The 16,582-nt window shown below is 52.7% G+C and overlaps 1 protein-coding gene across 1 annotated transcript; it reads left to right on the forward strand.

Annotated features, from left to right (window-relative positions):
• The first annotated feature begins 1,378 nt into the window (after positions 1-1,378).
• Positions 1,379-16,123, forward strand: ABHD17A (abhydrolase domain containing 17A, depalmitoylase). Its single transcript, XM_051972259.1, has 5 exons — positions 1,379-1,432; positions 3,780-4,375; positions 7,262-7,456; positions 14,064-14,243; positions 15,200-16,123. The coding sequence occupies exons 2-5, from the start codon at positions 4,053-4,055 to the stop codon at positions 15,423-15,425; spliced, it is 924 nt and encodes a 307-aa protein (XP_051828219.1). The 5' UTR covers positions 1,379-1,432; positions 3,780-4,052; the 3' UTR covers positions 15,426-16,123.
• Positions 16,124-16,582: the final 459 nt, after the last annotated feature.

The raw sequence follows: 16,582 nt of genomic DNA on the forward strand, positions 1-16,582 counted from the left end.
GAAAGGGTTTAATTGGGAGTGGAGGATGGGGTGGGAGCCTATTTCTGATTTGTCTGATTCCTAACCATATCTAGGGTCTAATATTGTGTTTCAGGCTCTTTTATGGTGTAGACTCTGTAACTTGTGAGCTCTTAGAGGCTCCGGACCAGGCCTAGGCTTAGGGATATGTCTCTGCCAAGATGATGAAATATAATAAAGAAAAGTGAATGGAAGGCTGGTTTTCCAGAGCTAAAGGGACCCTCTGGAGCCACCAAAATTGCCTTCTGCCTGACCCTTCTTTCTCTCTGACCCTTTCCCTCTCCATTGACCCCCCTCAGATCCTCTTTCTCCTCCCCTCCTTTGTTTTCTAAACCTTTCCCTATAATCTCCATTCAAAGCCCCCTCTCAAATACTCTAACCTTCTGTCTTCTTACTTGTCCCCTTACTCAGATATCCACTTCCTTCCTCCCTCTTATCCTTTTGCCCTCTCTCAGGGACCCTCCTCTCTCCCCTTTTTCTCTCCATCAGTTTCCTTCCTCTTTCCTATTGGATCCTTTGACCCTCTTCTCCTTTCCTCTTTCTCCAGTGCCCTTCTCCCTTGACCTCTCCTTTCTGATCTCTCTTCCTTTTCCCTCCTTCCCATCCTCCTCCCCACTGACTCTATCCCTCCTTCTCCATCCCCTCTGATCCCCCCTTTCTTCTTTAGTGACTCTTTCCCTCTCCTTCCTAATCTTCTCTCCTAACCTCTTCCCCTTCTTTTTCATCTCTCCCTCCTGACCTCTGACCCTTCTCTCCCTCTTCTCCTACCTGGCCCCTCCCCCTCTTTCCTCCTCTCTGCCCTCTTCTCTTACCTGACTCCTTCGCCCCCGCCCTGATACCCCCCTTTTCCCTCCTCTCCTACTCGTCCCTTTCCCCCCCTTTTCCATCTCTCCCTCCTGACCCCTCCCACCCCCTCTTTCCTACTCACCCTCCAAATCTTTCCTCTTCCCCCCTGATTCTCTTCCCTTTTTCCCTCCGGACTTTCCCCCCTCCTCTCCGACTCTCTCTTTCCCTTCTGACCTCCTCCCCTCTGAGCGCCTTCTTTTTTTCTTTCTCCTAGTGTCTCCCTCCTTCCTCCTCAGTCCTTTCCCATCGGACCTCCTCCTCCCCGACACCTCCTCTCGGTTTCCTCCCCAGCCCACCTTCCTTCTGGCTCCTCCCCGCCCCGCCCTTCTGTTCTTCCCAGGCCACGCCCTTCCATAGCGTCACTTCCTGGGGGGAGGGTGGCGGGGGGGACGGGCGGGGGAGCGGCGGCTCCTCCTCACCTCCACATCCGCCGGAGTGGTGAGGACGAGGCGAGAGCGGCTGGATCCCGGAGCTGAGTGGAGGGGGCCGGGGGCGGGATCGGGGCCAGGCCGGGCATGGAGCGCGGGGCCGGGGGTCGCGGCGGGGGCGGCGGCAGCGGCCCGGAGCGGTGAGTACGGCGGAGGCCCCCTTCTCTTCCCCCTCCCCACAACGGTCCGGCAGGGGGGAGGTCGGGTGGGGGAGGACAAGGCCAAGGCCCCGGGACGGGGGCTGGGCCGGACCTGACCGTTTCCTGGGCTGGGGGCGCGAGGCCAGACCTCCGGACACTGCCCCGGGACGGCTCTAGGGCCCCGGGGACGTACACAGAGTGAGAGTCAGTGTGACACGGGCAGACGGAGGGGGTCGGGGAGAGGGGGGTCAAGGATGGGACAGCTCCCCTCCCGCTGTGTCCCGGCGATAGGGTGAGGACACACAAAGCCCCGGAGTGAGGGAGATTCCCGTGGCATAGGGAGACTCCGATGGCCAGCGGGCAGCCCGGGGGCCGGGTCGGCCTGGAGTGTTTGCAGCCCAGGGTGACAGGCCGGACCCTGAGGCCTTCGCCCGCCTTAATCAGGACTGTGCTGAGCACACACTAGGCACATAATAAATGCTTATTCCCTAGCTGGCCAGGGAGGGGGTGGTGCGGAGGGAGGCAAATGGGAGCCGCGTGGATTAGGGTGTGTGAGCCCGGGGGCCGGACGCTGCGTATGATGGGGCACTCCTGGTGTGACTTTGTGGGAGAGACAGAGAGACGCTGCCCTGGGAGGGGGCGCCCCAACCGTGACAGATGTGGCGATTCTGGCCGAGCCCCCCAGACGCGGCCCCTCCCCTCGGCCCTGCTCCCCGGGCTGCCTCAGGAGCTTGCTTGCCCAGACTCTTACCTTTCCCAGGTGCCTTCCTGGTTCCGGGACTTCCCCGTTAGACCGCCCGCTCCCTGAGGGCAGGGGCTGTTTTGTGCCTTTCTTGCTGTCTCCGGCCTCGGTCCGCTGGGCGCTTCCCGGTCCTGCCCGGGAGATGCCGGGAGTGACACCGGACGGGTGATGCAGCTTGATGTGGGACACTATTGTGTAACAATACGCTGCTGGGGGGCCGGGCCGCTGTGCGCCTGGGGAGGAGACCCCGCGTGGGGCCGGCTCTGCGGGACCCAACATGGGGGACACACGGAGTGGGGGCAGCCCCGGGCGCGCCACCAACAGCCTGGTGAGACATGTGTCAGGGGCCGGGTGTCTGGGACTGTCTGGGACTGGGAGACCCGGAAGTTGTGTGTGGTCGTGAGACTGGGAGACAGGCAAAGGAGAGGGGGCTTGTGGGAGAGACTTCAGGGACCGCAGGTAAGGGCCGTAGGACACCAAAAAGGCGGAGACATCTTGTGGGTCAGGGGGGGAACGAGTCCATGAGAGGCAGGTGTGTCCAAGGTGTGTGTGAGAGAGATTTGTGCTTAGTGTGTCTCTGAGAGGTCCAACTCAGGCTCTGTGCGGCCTGTGAGGTTTGTGTGCGTGGTCTGAGATGTTCCAGAGTGCGGGGAGGGGACTCTGCGGGAGAGCCGGGGGAGCTCGGGCAGCCCAGGTAGGAGACTGCGTGAGAAGGAGCCATGGGCCACGGACATGGCAGGTTGCATGAGGAAAAGGGGCTGGCGGCCTTTCCGGGTGTGCGCCCGAGGTGCCTGGAGGCGAATGTTGGCGCAGTGCCTTCATGGAAGAAAGCTACATGTGGAAGGTAAATGTGTCCGGGCTGCGTGTGTCCCTGGGAAAGTGCGACTCCGTTAGTGTACAGCTGCCAGCGGATGTCAGTGAGGAGCGCCAGCGTGTGTGAGTGTCTACATTGTGAGGGGCCACGGATCAGCTGGCTGGGGCAGCTATAACCTGGGTCTGCAAGCCCCAGGCACAGCCGCTAATTTCCCTTTGGGAAGTCTTCCCCGTTTTGTGCTGGTGCTTCTGTGGACACTTCGGGGAGAGTATCTCAACCACAGACATGGCTTGATTTGGGAAAGTGAGGCAGAAGGGTATAATGGTGTTCCCCTTGCTCAGAGCCACCCTCCCAGGACTTCCCGTACTACCAGGGGGAAAGGTGGGTCTGGAGTCACAGGACCTGAGTTCTAATTCTGTCTCTGCCCCTTAATTGTCTTTGTGATCTCTAGCAAGTCATTTCCCTTTGGAATTCAACTTTTATCTTGGATCAGAAAGACTTCTAGGTCTAAAGCCTCTGTTCTTAGGCTCCTAGCCAGTCAAAGGCAACGTAGGAGTCATTCTTACCATTTCATCTGTCTAACGGGTCCCGCTTTCCTGCTTTCCTTTCCCCAAATATCCCACAGTCTCCTTGGGTAGATGGTGAAATGCTTCCAAATTTATTGCCGATGGGCAAGAGGCAGGAGCCCAAGAGCTTTTGCTTTGTCTGGGTTGCTCTGGAACAGTCCAGATGTAGTGGGTCCTTTTGGACACTGTTCTCATGGCCTCCTCTCTTTCTCCTTTACCCCACAGGCCTTCCCTAGCTGGAGCTTGGAGGAGAGCGGCCCGAGGGCCCCTTATGGCTGGGCTCGGACCACAATGGTTCCCTGTCCAGCTCTCCTAACAGGTACTTTGTACAGGGTGGAGGCTGAGGGCAAGCACAGCACAGTCTTTCCCTCTTGTGTTTTGGAAAACAAAAAATAAAAAGCAAATTCTGCTTTGAAGACATTGTGTCCCCAGAGCTTTGGGCACCACAGCCTTGGATCTGGGGGTCCTCCCTCACATAAGCGTGACTCCCTCTCCGCCATGAACGGCCTATCCATCAGCGAACTCTGCTGCCTCTTCTGCTGCCCACCCTGTCCTGGCCGAATCGCCGCCAAATTGGCCTTCCTGCCTCCAGAGCCTACCTATTCCCTTGTGGCCGAACCTGAGCCGGGTTCCAGTGGAGGGGGCTCCACCCCGGGACGTGGCTCTGGGGGGGCCCTGGGCCGCTGGAAATTGCACCTGACCGAGCGAGCGGATTTCCAGTATACACAACGTGATCTAGACACGACTGAAGTGTTCTTTACCAAGAGCAGTCGGGGGAACCGCATTTCCTGTATGTACGTCCGCTGTGTACCAGGGGCCAGGTAAGTGTCCTCAAGGAAGCCTAGTAGCCTCTCTGTGGCAAGATTGGCTTTGGGGCCTTTTTCTTCTTGCCTTTTGCAGTTTTCATGGAGCTTCTGGCTTCTACTGCTGTAAACCCTTATTGAAGGATGTGTGTGTATGTGTGTGTGTGTGTGTGTGTGTTTTTTAAAACATTCAGTTTGAAAATGTGTGTTAAAGTAACTTACATTTCTCTCAAAATCTTTTCCTAACAGCCACCCTGTGAAATGTGGGTAGTGCAGGTAGAGTTATCCTGTTCTACAAATGAAGAAATGTCTTAGCTGGTGATTATCAGAGTCAGGATGAGGATGCCCAGAAAGGCCTGGGCACCCGCTTTTCTGGTTAGAAGCCTGTGAGGTTTGAGGGGGGCTTGATAAGTGGCATCTGGCCGGACACTGTGATGGGCCCAATTGAGCATAGCATTAGTCAGTGTTTCTATTAATAAAGGGTGTGTGCGCTTCATCCAAGGCATTGTTTCTTCTGTATTGGGACTTGGGTGGCTTCTTTCTGTTCTCCCTCTCTCTCTTCCCTGTGCCCTTTCAGGCATTGTTCCCCACTTTGGTACCAGGTGGATGTGGCCAGTGCTGGGGGGATTCTGCTCTGTGGACTTTTTCTAGGTGGAGAGGACCCCCAGGGGCCTGTAGTTTGTCTGCATTGTGTACATGAACCAGATATGGATGTCCTGGAAGCCTTGTTTTGGTATTGGGCAAATCATTTAACCTTTTCATAGCTCAGATGAAGAGGAGGGGAATCTTGTTAGCTAGTGGGGCTCATAACATAATCTAGCTAGGGCATGGTGATCAAGTTCAAGGCCGGGAAGTTCTCAGTGACATCTTTAAAGCACTTTCTGTTTTGCCAAAGCCTTCCAAAGTCAGTAAATTGAAGACTTTTGTTTAGGGCCTTTTTATGTAGGAGACTATGCTTGACCCTGGACTACAAAGAAGAAGATGGCATTGTTTCTGATGACATTAAGGAACTCACACTCTAATAGGATGAAAAATAGGTGTAATACAAGGAGAAGCAATGTAGAGGCTTAAAAACCAACCAGCAAAGCCTGAGGTTGAGTCCTCCAACTAGAATATTCTGGCTGGTTGATCCTAGACCAGTCATTTGATAAGCCTCAGGGCTGCAGGCCACACTCTGAAACACTCAGGTATAGAAGTGGTTATACCAGTGATGTCAGAGGGTCAGTCCCATCTCTATAAGAGAGACTGTGATGGGGGAAGAGGAGAAATGTGAACAAAATGATTCCAAGAAAATTTGAAGAGAAAGCTTTTTCCTGGAGTGGTAGAGAAGGTTTTATGGAGGAATCAACTCCTAAGCTGAGCCTTCAAAGAACAGAGAGGTTTTAGTAGGCAACAGTAGGTCTGAGACCTTTGGGAATGCATGAAGGTAGGAAAAGAAAGGGTTATGATCAGGGGCCAGCAAGTAAACAGCACTTTGTTTGGCTGGTAAAGAGAAGATATCCTGAAATAAGGCTGGAAAGGTAGATTGGACCCAAATTGTAGAGATCCTTACATTCCCAGCAAAGGGGTTTAAATTTTATCTTACAGGCATAGGGAGTCTTCTTGAGCAAAGGAGTGACAGAGGTAGTGCCTTAGAAAGATCATTTTGGCAACTGTATTGGGACATGGAAGCTGGAAGCTTGGCAAGAATAGGACACATTTATGCAGTGCTTTATATCTCTTGTCTCATTTGAATCTCACAATAAACTTGTAAAGTCACATACCAGTAATAGTGCAAATATTCCCATTTTAATAGTGGAGCAAACTGAGACTTAGAGAGGTGAGCCAAGTTCTCCAGGATCAGTGGCCAAACTGTGGCTAAAGATCAGTTTCCTTACTTCTGATCTAATGCTCTTGCCACCACATATTTTCTCTTGGTGGGGTGTTAGGGGTGTTAGGGATGGGAAAATGGAGACCAGGATTGCTTTAAGCACTCACCAAGCAGATGGCAGAGGCTCCACTGACAGAGGGCAATGGCGCCGGAGGCTTTTTGGTCTTTCTATCCTCTCAGAACTGCCCTGGGATTGGGCCTAGCCAGTTGGCTTCAACCCCAGGAGCCAGAGAAAAAGTCCAGCCTGATTGGGAACAGAAGAAACAAGACAGACACAAGGAAGAACACTGGGTCCCAGATAGAGACCTGGCACCTTCTGGGGTGTCCCAGACTCCCTGGGCTTCTTCCTTCCCTTCCTTATAGTTGGTGCTGAATCAGTGCTGGTGGAACCGAATTGACAATTTGGAGCGGGGAGCTGGCTGGCAGCCTGGGCTGTGATTCTCAGGGTGGTGATGGGTGAGAGCAGGCAGTGGACAGGTTTGGGCCAGTGGTGTGTCACTCAGGCATACGTGTGTGTGTGTGTGTGTGTGTGTGTGTGTGTGTGTGTGCGCGTGCACGTGTGTGGGGGAGGGAATCCTTGCCCAAGTAGCTAGCTGGTGGGACCTGGAGACTAATGTCACTGGCTCCCGTTGGCTTTGGGAGTTTGGGCAAGTCATGTTACAGCCTCCCTAAGCTTGTAGTGATGCTGGTACTGTCTCACGGGAAAGCTGACATTTGTACACCTTGGACTGAGTCGTGGTTGTCCTGGATGCTGATTCGCAGCAGGCGTCTGCATGTGGGGAGAGAGTTTGTCTGGCCACCTGCCAGCCCTTCTCCTCAGGGGCCGGCTTAGGGATGGTTCCTGCTCCGCTGCCCACCCTTTAAGCAAGAAATGGCTGATTTCTCTTTAGGAGCTCTTAAAGAGCTAAAAAGCTGAGGGGGAGAACAGGCCCAAGTTGAGGTCCTTGGGGCACTGAGGTGAGGTGGTCTGCTCCCCTGAAGGGGAGGAGCCTGCAGTGACCAGGAATGTCTTCCCTTCTTCTCACCCCTACCAGATTCACAGTTCTATTCTCTCATGGCAATGCAGTGGACCTGGGCCAGATGAGCAGCTTCTATATTGGCCTGGGCACCCGCATCAACTGCAACATCTTCTCTTATGACTACTCAGGCTACGGGGTGAGCTCAGGAAAACCCTCTGAGAAGAATCTCTATGCCGACATTGACGCTGCTTGGCAGGCCCTTCGGACCAGGTGAGTGCCTGCAGGCTGGGAGCACTGCTTGGCTACCTCCTGGGAGGGAGGATTCCCCTCCGGCGGTCAGGAAAAAGAGAGCATCCCCAGTCTCCAGATTGTCGAGTGGGGCTAGGGTAAGGCTACATTGCCAGGAACACCATTTCCCCGTGTTCCGACTCTCAGCTTGTGGAGTCAGTCAGAGGAGGAGTTTTCAAGATGCTGAGGAGCAAACTCAGTGATTTGCCCAAAGTCAAACAGCTAAGAGCTCCTGACTCCACGTTTGAAGTCAGGGCTTGTGATTCAAAATCTAGCTCTTTTTTCTACTCTTCCATGCTGCTTCTTATCCTAGCCCTCCCCACTCTTAAGACCTCTTTAAGATTTAGTCTGTTATACCACTCTTGCTAGTTGGCTTCTCTTCCAGCCCCAAATCGATGAGTACTGCTTTCCACCAGCCTTGCTCTACCTTAACCATGGTTGGTCTCACTCTGTCTCACTCCCTTTCTCATTTTCCCTTGCCCGGAAATACTCTTGTCTCCTGTCTTCTTCTAAAAACCCTACCTGACTTCAGGTTGGTCCCAGGTCCTCTCTCCTCCATGGAGTTGTCCCTGAATAGCCCAGTCTATATTGGATCCTCCTTCCTCTGAACTACAACATATATTACATCTGTGTTGTATATATGCTACTTTATGTTGTAGAGAAAGGAAAGATACCTTGGGGTGGAGAAGGGCAAATATTGTTTCCATTTTCAAAAAGGAGACTAGAATTTGCAAAGGATACATCAGAAAGCTTGACTTCCTGATTGTCTTTGATTTCTGGGAAGTTTCTATAATATATTATTAAAGGCATGGTTAGTGGACATCTAGGGGGGGAAATCTATTATCACAGAGAATCAGAATAGTTTCATCAACCAATCACAAGCAGTTATTATTCCAGGAAAACAAAAATTCAGAAATGAGACAATCCTTACCTTCAAGATGCTTACATTTTACTAGAAGGATATACAGAAGAATTCACAGAAAAGGAAATGAAGGATATATCTCTTTATATCTATACATACACATACACATACACATAAACAAATACATGTTGATGGGATAGAAGGCATAATCTCAACTGGAAGAAACAGGAAAGGTCTCTTGAAGAAAGTAAGCCCTTGAGCCAAAGATTCTGAAGGGACCCAGGAGTGAGGGAGAGAACATTCTGGGCGTCATGGACATCCCTAGGAGAAGCTGGGCATGGGATATTCCTTGGAATAAACAGCACATGGGCCTGTTTGGCCAATAGAGCAGGTAAGGACAGGAGAAAGGGGTAAAATACAATCATCTTAGGTTAACCTAGAGTAGCCCCTGGAGGCTCAGATCTGATGGGACTAGGTATGAAAAAACAAAGACAGGCCAGAGCAGGCAGTTTTGATCTTGGCCATTTTGTGACCCAGACTCAGAAAAATTAGATAAACAGCTATAGGGAAAAAGTGGTTTAGCGTGCTCTTCCCAGTAGCAGTGGTAATATTTAGTCTTCTTCCAATAAATAGTAGAAAATGGTGGCTGGCGGATGTGTGGGCTGGTAGGACCGTTGTGGGGATGCTGGCCCATTTGTGCTGTGAGATGTGGAGCTGGGAAAGCTCTTGGTTTGGGGCTGGCTAAAAGTCTTGAAGAAAGGCTGCACTCGGCCTCCACTCAGAGCCAGGGCAGCTCACCTGGCTCCCAGACTTGGATTGGGGCAGGATCTCTGGGTGTCCTGGTGGTGAGGGGCTGGGAACAGGCAGGCAGTGGGTACAGTACCAGACTGTTCCTTTTGGACTAGTTTCCATGTTCTCTTGGAAAAGATGGAGAGAATGTACCCAGGTGACAAAACAGTTAGATGGGTTAAGAATCGAGTCAGTGACCTGAGGCCTAAAGGAGGTTTGAAGTTAGCCTGAAAGGCAGCTCAGGTGGAGCTTCTTATCTCTTGTTGGCCCTGTGATATCCTTAGATAAGAGCCCGGATGCATACACTTCAAATCTGTGGGTGACCCAGAGCTGGGAGGGGCACCCTAGATCCTCCTGGGTCAGCTGATCCTGACAGCTGGGGCAGTGGGTGGAATTACTGAGATGACGTAATCTTAGAAGGATAAAGAATTTTATGTGGGTTCAAAAAGTCATCTTTTCATTGTATAGGAGGAAGGAGGGGCCTGGCTAGATTGCAGTTCATCTGAAGACAATCTGGGGATTTTAGTGGACTCTGAGCTCGATACGAGCAACCAGTAGGATATGGCAGTCAGCAGCACTAGTGCAGTCTGGGACTTACTTGGGAGAGACAGGTGTCTGGGAGCTCATGGTCCCCTTGGGCTTGGCCCCTGTTAAGCCGCATCCTGAGTCCTGGCTTTACTTCTGGGCTCCACGTTTAAGGAATAGTATCTGTATGCTCCAGGAAGGTGAATGGCCTTGAGTGCAGATCTGTTGAAGGAACAGGGACTGTTTAGGCTTACACATGATACCATGGCTGCCTCCAAGGATTTGGAGCATCCATTGTTGAAAGGGGAGGGAACAAGCCCTTAGAAGCTGAAAAGAAACTAGCTTAGGCTTGCTCCCTCTCCCCCCACCCCCTCCTCTGGCGGCTCCCCTCACTGAGGAAGGGGTACCATTGAAATCCCTTCCAGGCTTCAACCAGAAAATGGGCCCCCTCAGGGCAAGGATTCTTTCTTCCTTAAGCCGGAAAGCTGAGTCTTAAGAGTTTTAGAGCTGGAAGATACCAATAGGCAGTGTGGTCTAGCAGTAGTGGTCTTGGAGTTCAGAAGGCCTGGGGTCATATCTTCCCTCTCACCATGAGACTGACCAACCCCACTGACCATGGGCAAATCATTTTGCCTTGCTGAGTCTCACTCACCTTACCAGTAAAATGGGATTAATGGATAATACCTGAGGTTCCCACCTCACAGGGCTTTTGGGAGGCTCAGATGAGATAGTGCATGTCATGAGATAATACACTTTGCAAACCTCAAAAATCAATGTATCTCTCAAGTGGTTACTCTTGTTATTTTTATTCATATCACAAAGATTTACATATATAGCACAACTCCCTCTTTTTTTTTTTAAAGCAGGAAACTGAGGCTCTCAGAGAAGTAACTTGTTCTAAATTACATAGGTAATTAGTAAAGCTAGGATTTGAACTTTGGTTTTCCCTTCTACTTCTCTCTCTGTGTGTGTCTCTCTCTCTGTTTCATGATATCTGCAGGAAAACCTGATTTCCAACTACATAATCAAGGGCCAGTGGAGAGGAGAAATCAGTTTAGACCCTTCTATGAAGAGGCTGCCACAAAATGGCCACTAGGTTCCCCCTTTTCCTCCCTCTAGGAAGTGTCTCCAGGTTGTTCATTCACAGTCTAAATTAAGCTGTAGATGAACTCATATTTGGCATTGGAAGGATTTTTGAAGCCATCTAATTTAGCCTCTTCGTGCAGATTGGAAATGAGAGAACTGGAATTTGAACCCAGGACCTCAGCTCTTAAACTTTGTTCTTTCCATCAAGCTCTCCAGTCTCTCTTGTAGGCAAAGCCCAAGCCACGAGGTCCCAGCTCCCTGTGCAGGTTTGACCAAGGAGACAAGGAGGCTGCTTAGGGAGGCTATTTGAGGCAGCCCAGGGAAAGACTGCTACACTTGAGTTTAGGGGGTCTGGTTTCAAACCCTGCTCTGTGACTTAACAAGCTGAGGGATTTTGGCAAGTTACACCAGATCTCATTTTCTGGCTCTGGATTCTGGATTAGGCGATCTCTGGATCTAGTTCTCAGTCATCAGGATCCAGTTCGGAAACTGAACCCCCTGACCTGGGGTAGGTGAGAGGTGGGGAGGGAAGAAGTCTCAGAACCAGGAAGCTTCCTGCTTTTCCCAAATCACTCCCTCCCTCTCTTCTTCTCCCTTCCAGTCTCCCCTCCTTGGGTCCAGCCTCCAGCAGGAACATACCCATTGCCCTGCCCTTCCTCAGCACCTAACTTGAATCCTGGAAGTACCCCTGCCCCAACCAGTTCCACTTGCTCCCAGGACCAAGGGGGCAGAGGGGTGGGAGGCATCAGCTGGTAGTGGTGCCTGAGGGCGGGCTTGGGTGGGGGAGGCTGGCAAGTCCACTGTTGCCAAGGAAACCTGCTGGGCACTGTTCCTAGGCACCAGCTCACCACCGCCACCGTCAGCAGAAGTTCCCCCTAAGGCTGTTGTAGTTATGGGGGTGTAGATGAAGGGAGAGTGGTGCCAGAGCCAGGCCCCACCTCCAGCTGGGAGTCATCTCAGTGCATCCATGGCGGGTGGGCTGCAGGGGGTCCCAGCCTGGAGGCTCATCCTCCAAAGGGACCGTTAATCCTCTCTTCCCTTCCTGCTTCTTCCTTTCGTTTTGCCCAGCCTCAGACTTCCTCTTTGGGGAATTGGGGAGTGGGGTCCTGGGAGAAGCTCATGTCATCTCTGACAGGGTCTCTTGGGCCCCTTGGAGGAGAGTGACCCCAGAAATGTGGGGTGATTGTAGCACTTGCCCTCCCACAGCTGACTCGAGACAGGCAACGCAGGTTTTATTCTCTGCCCTTTATAAAGGAAGCCTCAAGAGGTGGAGACCCTTCAGCTCAGAGTCGCTGAACGCCGGCCATCTCTTCCACGGGCCATCCCTTCCCTCTGTGCTTCCCACTGTGCCATCGCTGCCTTCCATGTGATACGGCCCTCCTCACTGTCCCAGAAGTCTTCAGGGTCATTGTTGGGTTTGCTCCCTGGGGCATTTTTCCAGGGGGGCCGTCAGCCTCATTTTGCAGTTGAGAAAACCAATACCCACATAGGGAACACACTTACCCAGGGTCTCGCAGTGAAGTCTGGGGCAGAGCCAGGATTGGGCTTTGACGCGTACCTACCGTGTGACTGACGACTCCCCACTCCGTTCAGGGGATCAGAAGTGGGTCTCTTGGGACCCAGCCGCCTTTTCCCCAGCTTCCTTAAGGGCTTTGAGATCCTGGGAGGAGAAGGCCAAGTTCTCCTGCCCAGCTGAGGTGACAATATCGCCGCCTACTGGTGGCCCTGGGGGAGGAGCTCATCACACAGGCAGTCCCGGAGCCATTGACTTCTCACCCCTGTCCTACAAGTGAGACAGGCCCTGCTTTGGAGAACTCGGGCTGGCATCATGACGCCCAAGCAAAGACAGCAGCTGGAGGGTGTCCTGGTGCTCCTGCCCGGCCTTCCCTACGCCCAGCTGTCTAACCTGCTGTGAAACACCGCCACTGTCGGGCAGTGACAAGCTCGGGAGGAAGTCACTTCCATTTTGGGGGGTGTTTGTTGAAGTTTTTCTTTGGGTGGAGGTGAAATTACCTTCCCTATAATTTCTGCGCAGATATATACACAAGTAATGTCAGTGTTCAAGGCTCTGTGTGTCTGGGGCCTGAGAACTTTGGCTGGACCCAAGAGCTGGAGGTAAAGACAAGTTAGATGGTTGTGGGCTGGAGCGGTCAGGGAAGGCTTCCCAGAGAAGATTTGGACAGGATTAGAAAGACCCTGCCCCGGCCTCAGCCTGAGCCCCCAAACAAGGATCTGGATGGAGCGTTCCCCACTTCCCTTTTGCCTCGCCCACTGTCCTTCACAGGGCAGGAAGGAACGAAAGGCAGCTTTCAGGCTTATAGTGCCAGGCAGTTCAGAAATGCTCCCTGAGCCTTGGTTTTTTCATCTATAAAATGGGGACGACAAAAGATGTATGATCTATCTCATAGGGTTGTTGAGGAAAGGTTTATTCGTAAAACTGAAGTTTTATAAAATAGGAGGAATTCATAATCATTATTAATAGAAAAAAACTGGTCTTGGGAGTCCGGAGAACTGGGATTTCTCACCTCTCTGAAACTAGCTGTGGTTCTTAAGCAGCTGGTCAGCTCCCCTCATCCTGTGGCGGGATGTACCCGAGTGGCAGGAGGAACATTCAGTTGGTGCTTGCTGGGTCAGCCGGTCACTGAACCTCAATATCCACACACATAAAATGGGGTTACCAACACTTGTCATCAGGGTAGTTGTGTGGTTCTTTATGCCCTCAAATAAGTATGAAATATGTGAGATTCAAAACACTCTGCAGGTTAAAGGGTTAGTATTATCTTCATCCTTCCACCAGAATCCCCTTCTGATGCTTCCTAGCACAGAAGGTGGCCCTGGGCTCTCCAGGGTGATGTCAGCTCTGGCAAGTCTTGCTAAGCTGGAAAGCTTCAAGCACAACCCAGCTGGCCACGCCAAGTGTGTGAGTCTGCGTCGGCACGCGTGTACGCCCATGTAGTCTTGGGGTTCATCAGCAGAGTAGCCATGGCAACCTCAACAATCCTGTGCTAATCGCAGAGGCTCCGATCTGTGGTGACGGACTAGTGGATGCACCCTAGAGAAATGCCAGATCCTTAAAATGGGGAGAAGCTGGCGGGATGTAGGGGGAAGAGGGCTAGATTTGGAGTCAGAGTCCAGAGGGCCCGGGGATCCCCGTTTTGCTGCTTCCTCCTTGGGTGACCTCCCTTTCTCGGCCTTACCTGGAGCTTGGGAGCGTTAGACTCAGTGAGCCCTCTGAGGTTCCTCCTAGCTCCCAATCTGCTCTTTGGTTCTATTGGGGGGAGGGCAGATCTGGGCCCACCAAGTGACTCAGCCGCCCCTCTCCACCAGGTACGGCATCAGCCCAGAGAACATCATCTTGTACGGGCAGAGCATCGGGACGGTGCCCACTGTGGACCTGGCCTCGCGCTACGAGTGTGCTGCTGTGGTGCTGCATTCCCCCCTCACCTCGGGCATGAGGGTCGCCTTCCCTGATACCAAGAAGACCTATTGCTTTGACGCCTTCCCCAAGTGAGGGAATTCCCCCCGCGGAGGGCACTTGGGCTGGGGTGGGCTGCTGCTGCCCCAGAGGGAAGGTCTTGGATTCAGATCCCAACTCCCAACACCTTGAGAAAATGCTTTGTAACCTTAATGGGCACTAGCAGTGTGCGCAGTGCAGAGGATGTCAGCCAGGTTGGCATCCCCATGGTCCTAAAAAGTAGGGAGACGCTCTGCTGGCATCCCCCAGGCGCCTGGGAATAGCTACATCAGGGCTGCCCCAGGCCCTGGCCTGATTTCCCCTTGGAAAGGGGGCGGCGGTATCTTTGCCTAGTGACTAGAGCAGATCCCCCCCTCGGCTCCCCTCCCGCCCTAATGAACTAATGAAACTACCTTAGCATAGCAGAAACCTAGATTGTGGTTTGGGTCCCAGTTTTGTGTCTCAGCTCCGTGTGACCTGAGCTAGATGCTTCTCTCAGGCTGTAGTGTCCAGGTGGAAAATCCCACTGACACAGCCACATATAGAGCACATTGACTTAGTCCAGTGAGTGCTTGGCAGTGCGAGTACGGTCCTCGGTTCATAGATGAGAAAACTGGATATCAAGACATGAATTATGCAGGGTCACAAGCTCTAGAAGGAGCCCCTCCCATCCAGCACTGCTCCCCGTTATTTTGTGCCGTCTCCCACAAACTGCAGGCTATGGCTGGGGCAAATGAGGGCAGCCAGTGTAGACCCAAGGGAAGACCTCTTTCCTCACCTAGAAATCGAGAACACTGAATTTGAGGTCTCTTCCAGCTCTAGAAGCCTCTCCTTCCTGCCAGCACAGCATTTCTGCTACCGAAAGGGAAGCAGAGTAAGAAGGGAGAGCTCGCCCCGAATCTGTCCCTCCCACAGAGTTCTAGCTTCCTAGCCTGAGGACAAAAATGGTCTGTGGGGGATCTGGAGATGCCCCGAATGGAGCCTGACCCTTCTCTCCCCCTCCCCACAGCATTGAGAAGGTCTCCAAGATCACGTCGCCTGTGCTGATAATCCATGGCACTGAGGACGAGGTGATTGACTTCTCTCATGGACTAGCCCTGTATGAGCGATGCCCGAAAGCCGTGGAGCCGCTTTGGGTGGAGGGCGCTGGGCACAACGACATCGAGCTCTATAGCCAGTACTTGGAGCGCCTTCGAAAGTTCATCTCCCAGGAGCTGACAAACCAGCGCAACTGAGGCCCCCAGTGAGCCCCTCGGGGCAAGATGGGCACCAGCAGGCAGACAGGCCCGGGGAGCCCCCTGGGAGCTTGGAACCACTGCTGAGGAGTGAGAACTCCACAGGGTCAGCCCGCTGGAGGATTAGGAAGCGGGGAGCAGTCCCCATCCTGGGCTTGCCCCTCCAGATCTGGTGCCCATGGCTTCTTCTGACATCCACTCCCCTTCCAGGAGAGGGGAGGGACAGAATGACCCCCATCTTTCTTCCCACAAAGTCCGCAGTGATGACCCCAAACCGCTGCTAACACTGGGGCTGCCCCCTCCACCGGGAGGGGCAGGGCAATCCAAACCCCTTCCTCTCCTGCTTCCCTCCCCTCTACCAGGACAATAGCAATAATACATCTGCCAGGTGTGGTAGGGAGGACCTCAGTGGGCCTCATTCTTCCCCACATCTCTCCCCCCAATCCCCCAATCCTGGGAAGGTAGTGACTGCATGAGAACCACCTGCCCTCCCTCCCCCCACAGCTCTCTCTGCCAATCAGGGAGGGGTGTTCCTACCACACAGGCCCCACCGTGGCTCCCTCCCAGAAGGCCCTTCATGATTTCAGACACACTCCTCTTCCCTACTCTCCCGAACATGTACAGATATACAGATAGATGAAATATATCTGCATTCATTTTGGAAGCAAAAACAAAGAAATTAAAGATTTAAAATTTTACAGTTCCCCTCCCCACTTCCATTTCTTTCTGTTGAGCCTTTTTCTTATAGATAATTTTTCAAAAGTTTTTCCCATTTGATACATAAGGAAACTGAGGCAAAGAGCGAAGGCCACGTGCTGGCCCAAGTGTAGGAAAAGTTGCTCTGTTCTTTGTGCCTTTTTGTCCCCCTTTCCCGGTCCTGTTTTGACAGGCCATCCAAAAAATTGTAGCTTATGGGTAGTCTCAGAATGCCCCCGGTGGGGCCGGAGAACTTTCTTGGCCCCCTTGGACTGAGCTTCTTGTACCCTTGGGGACACTTGGTCCAAGTAGCAAGACAAGTTTAAGGAACCATGGGTGCTTAATACAAGGGGGATCCCGAGATAATGGGAATCAGAGGCTAGCCTGGCCACTTCTTCCTGGGCTGACCAGGCTTCTCACTTCTGCTCCCCTGTCTTTGATTTTGGGAAAGACTCCATGTC

This window comes from Antechinus flavipes, chromosome 1 (genome assembly GCF_016432865.1).
Source record: "Antechinus flavipes isolate AdamAnt ecotype Samford, QLD, Australia chromosome 1, AdamAnt_v2, whole genome shotgun sequence".
Lineage (NCBI taxonomy): Eukaryota > Metazoa > Chordata > Mammalia > Dasyuromorphia > Dasyuridae > Antechinus > Antechinus flavipes.

Coding starts and splice junctions, on each gene's coding strand:
- ABHD17A (XM_051972259.1), top strand. CDS start 4,053: ATGAACGGCCTATCCATCAGCGAACTCTGCTGCCTCTTCTGCTGCCCA. Junction 4,376..7,261: donor CGCTGTGTACCAGGGGCCAG/GTAAGTGTCCTC, acceptor CACCCCTACCAG/ATTCACAGTTCTATTCTCTC. Junction 14,244..15,199: donor TGCTTTGACGCCTTCCCCAA/GTGAGGGAATTC, acceptor CCCTCCCCACAG/CATTGAGAAGGTCTCCAAGA.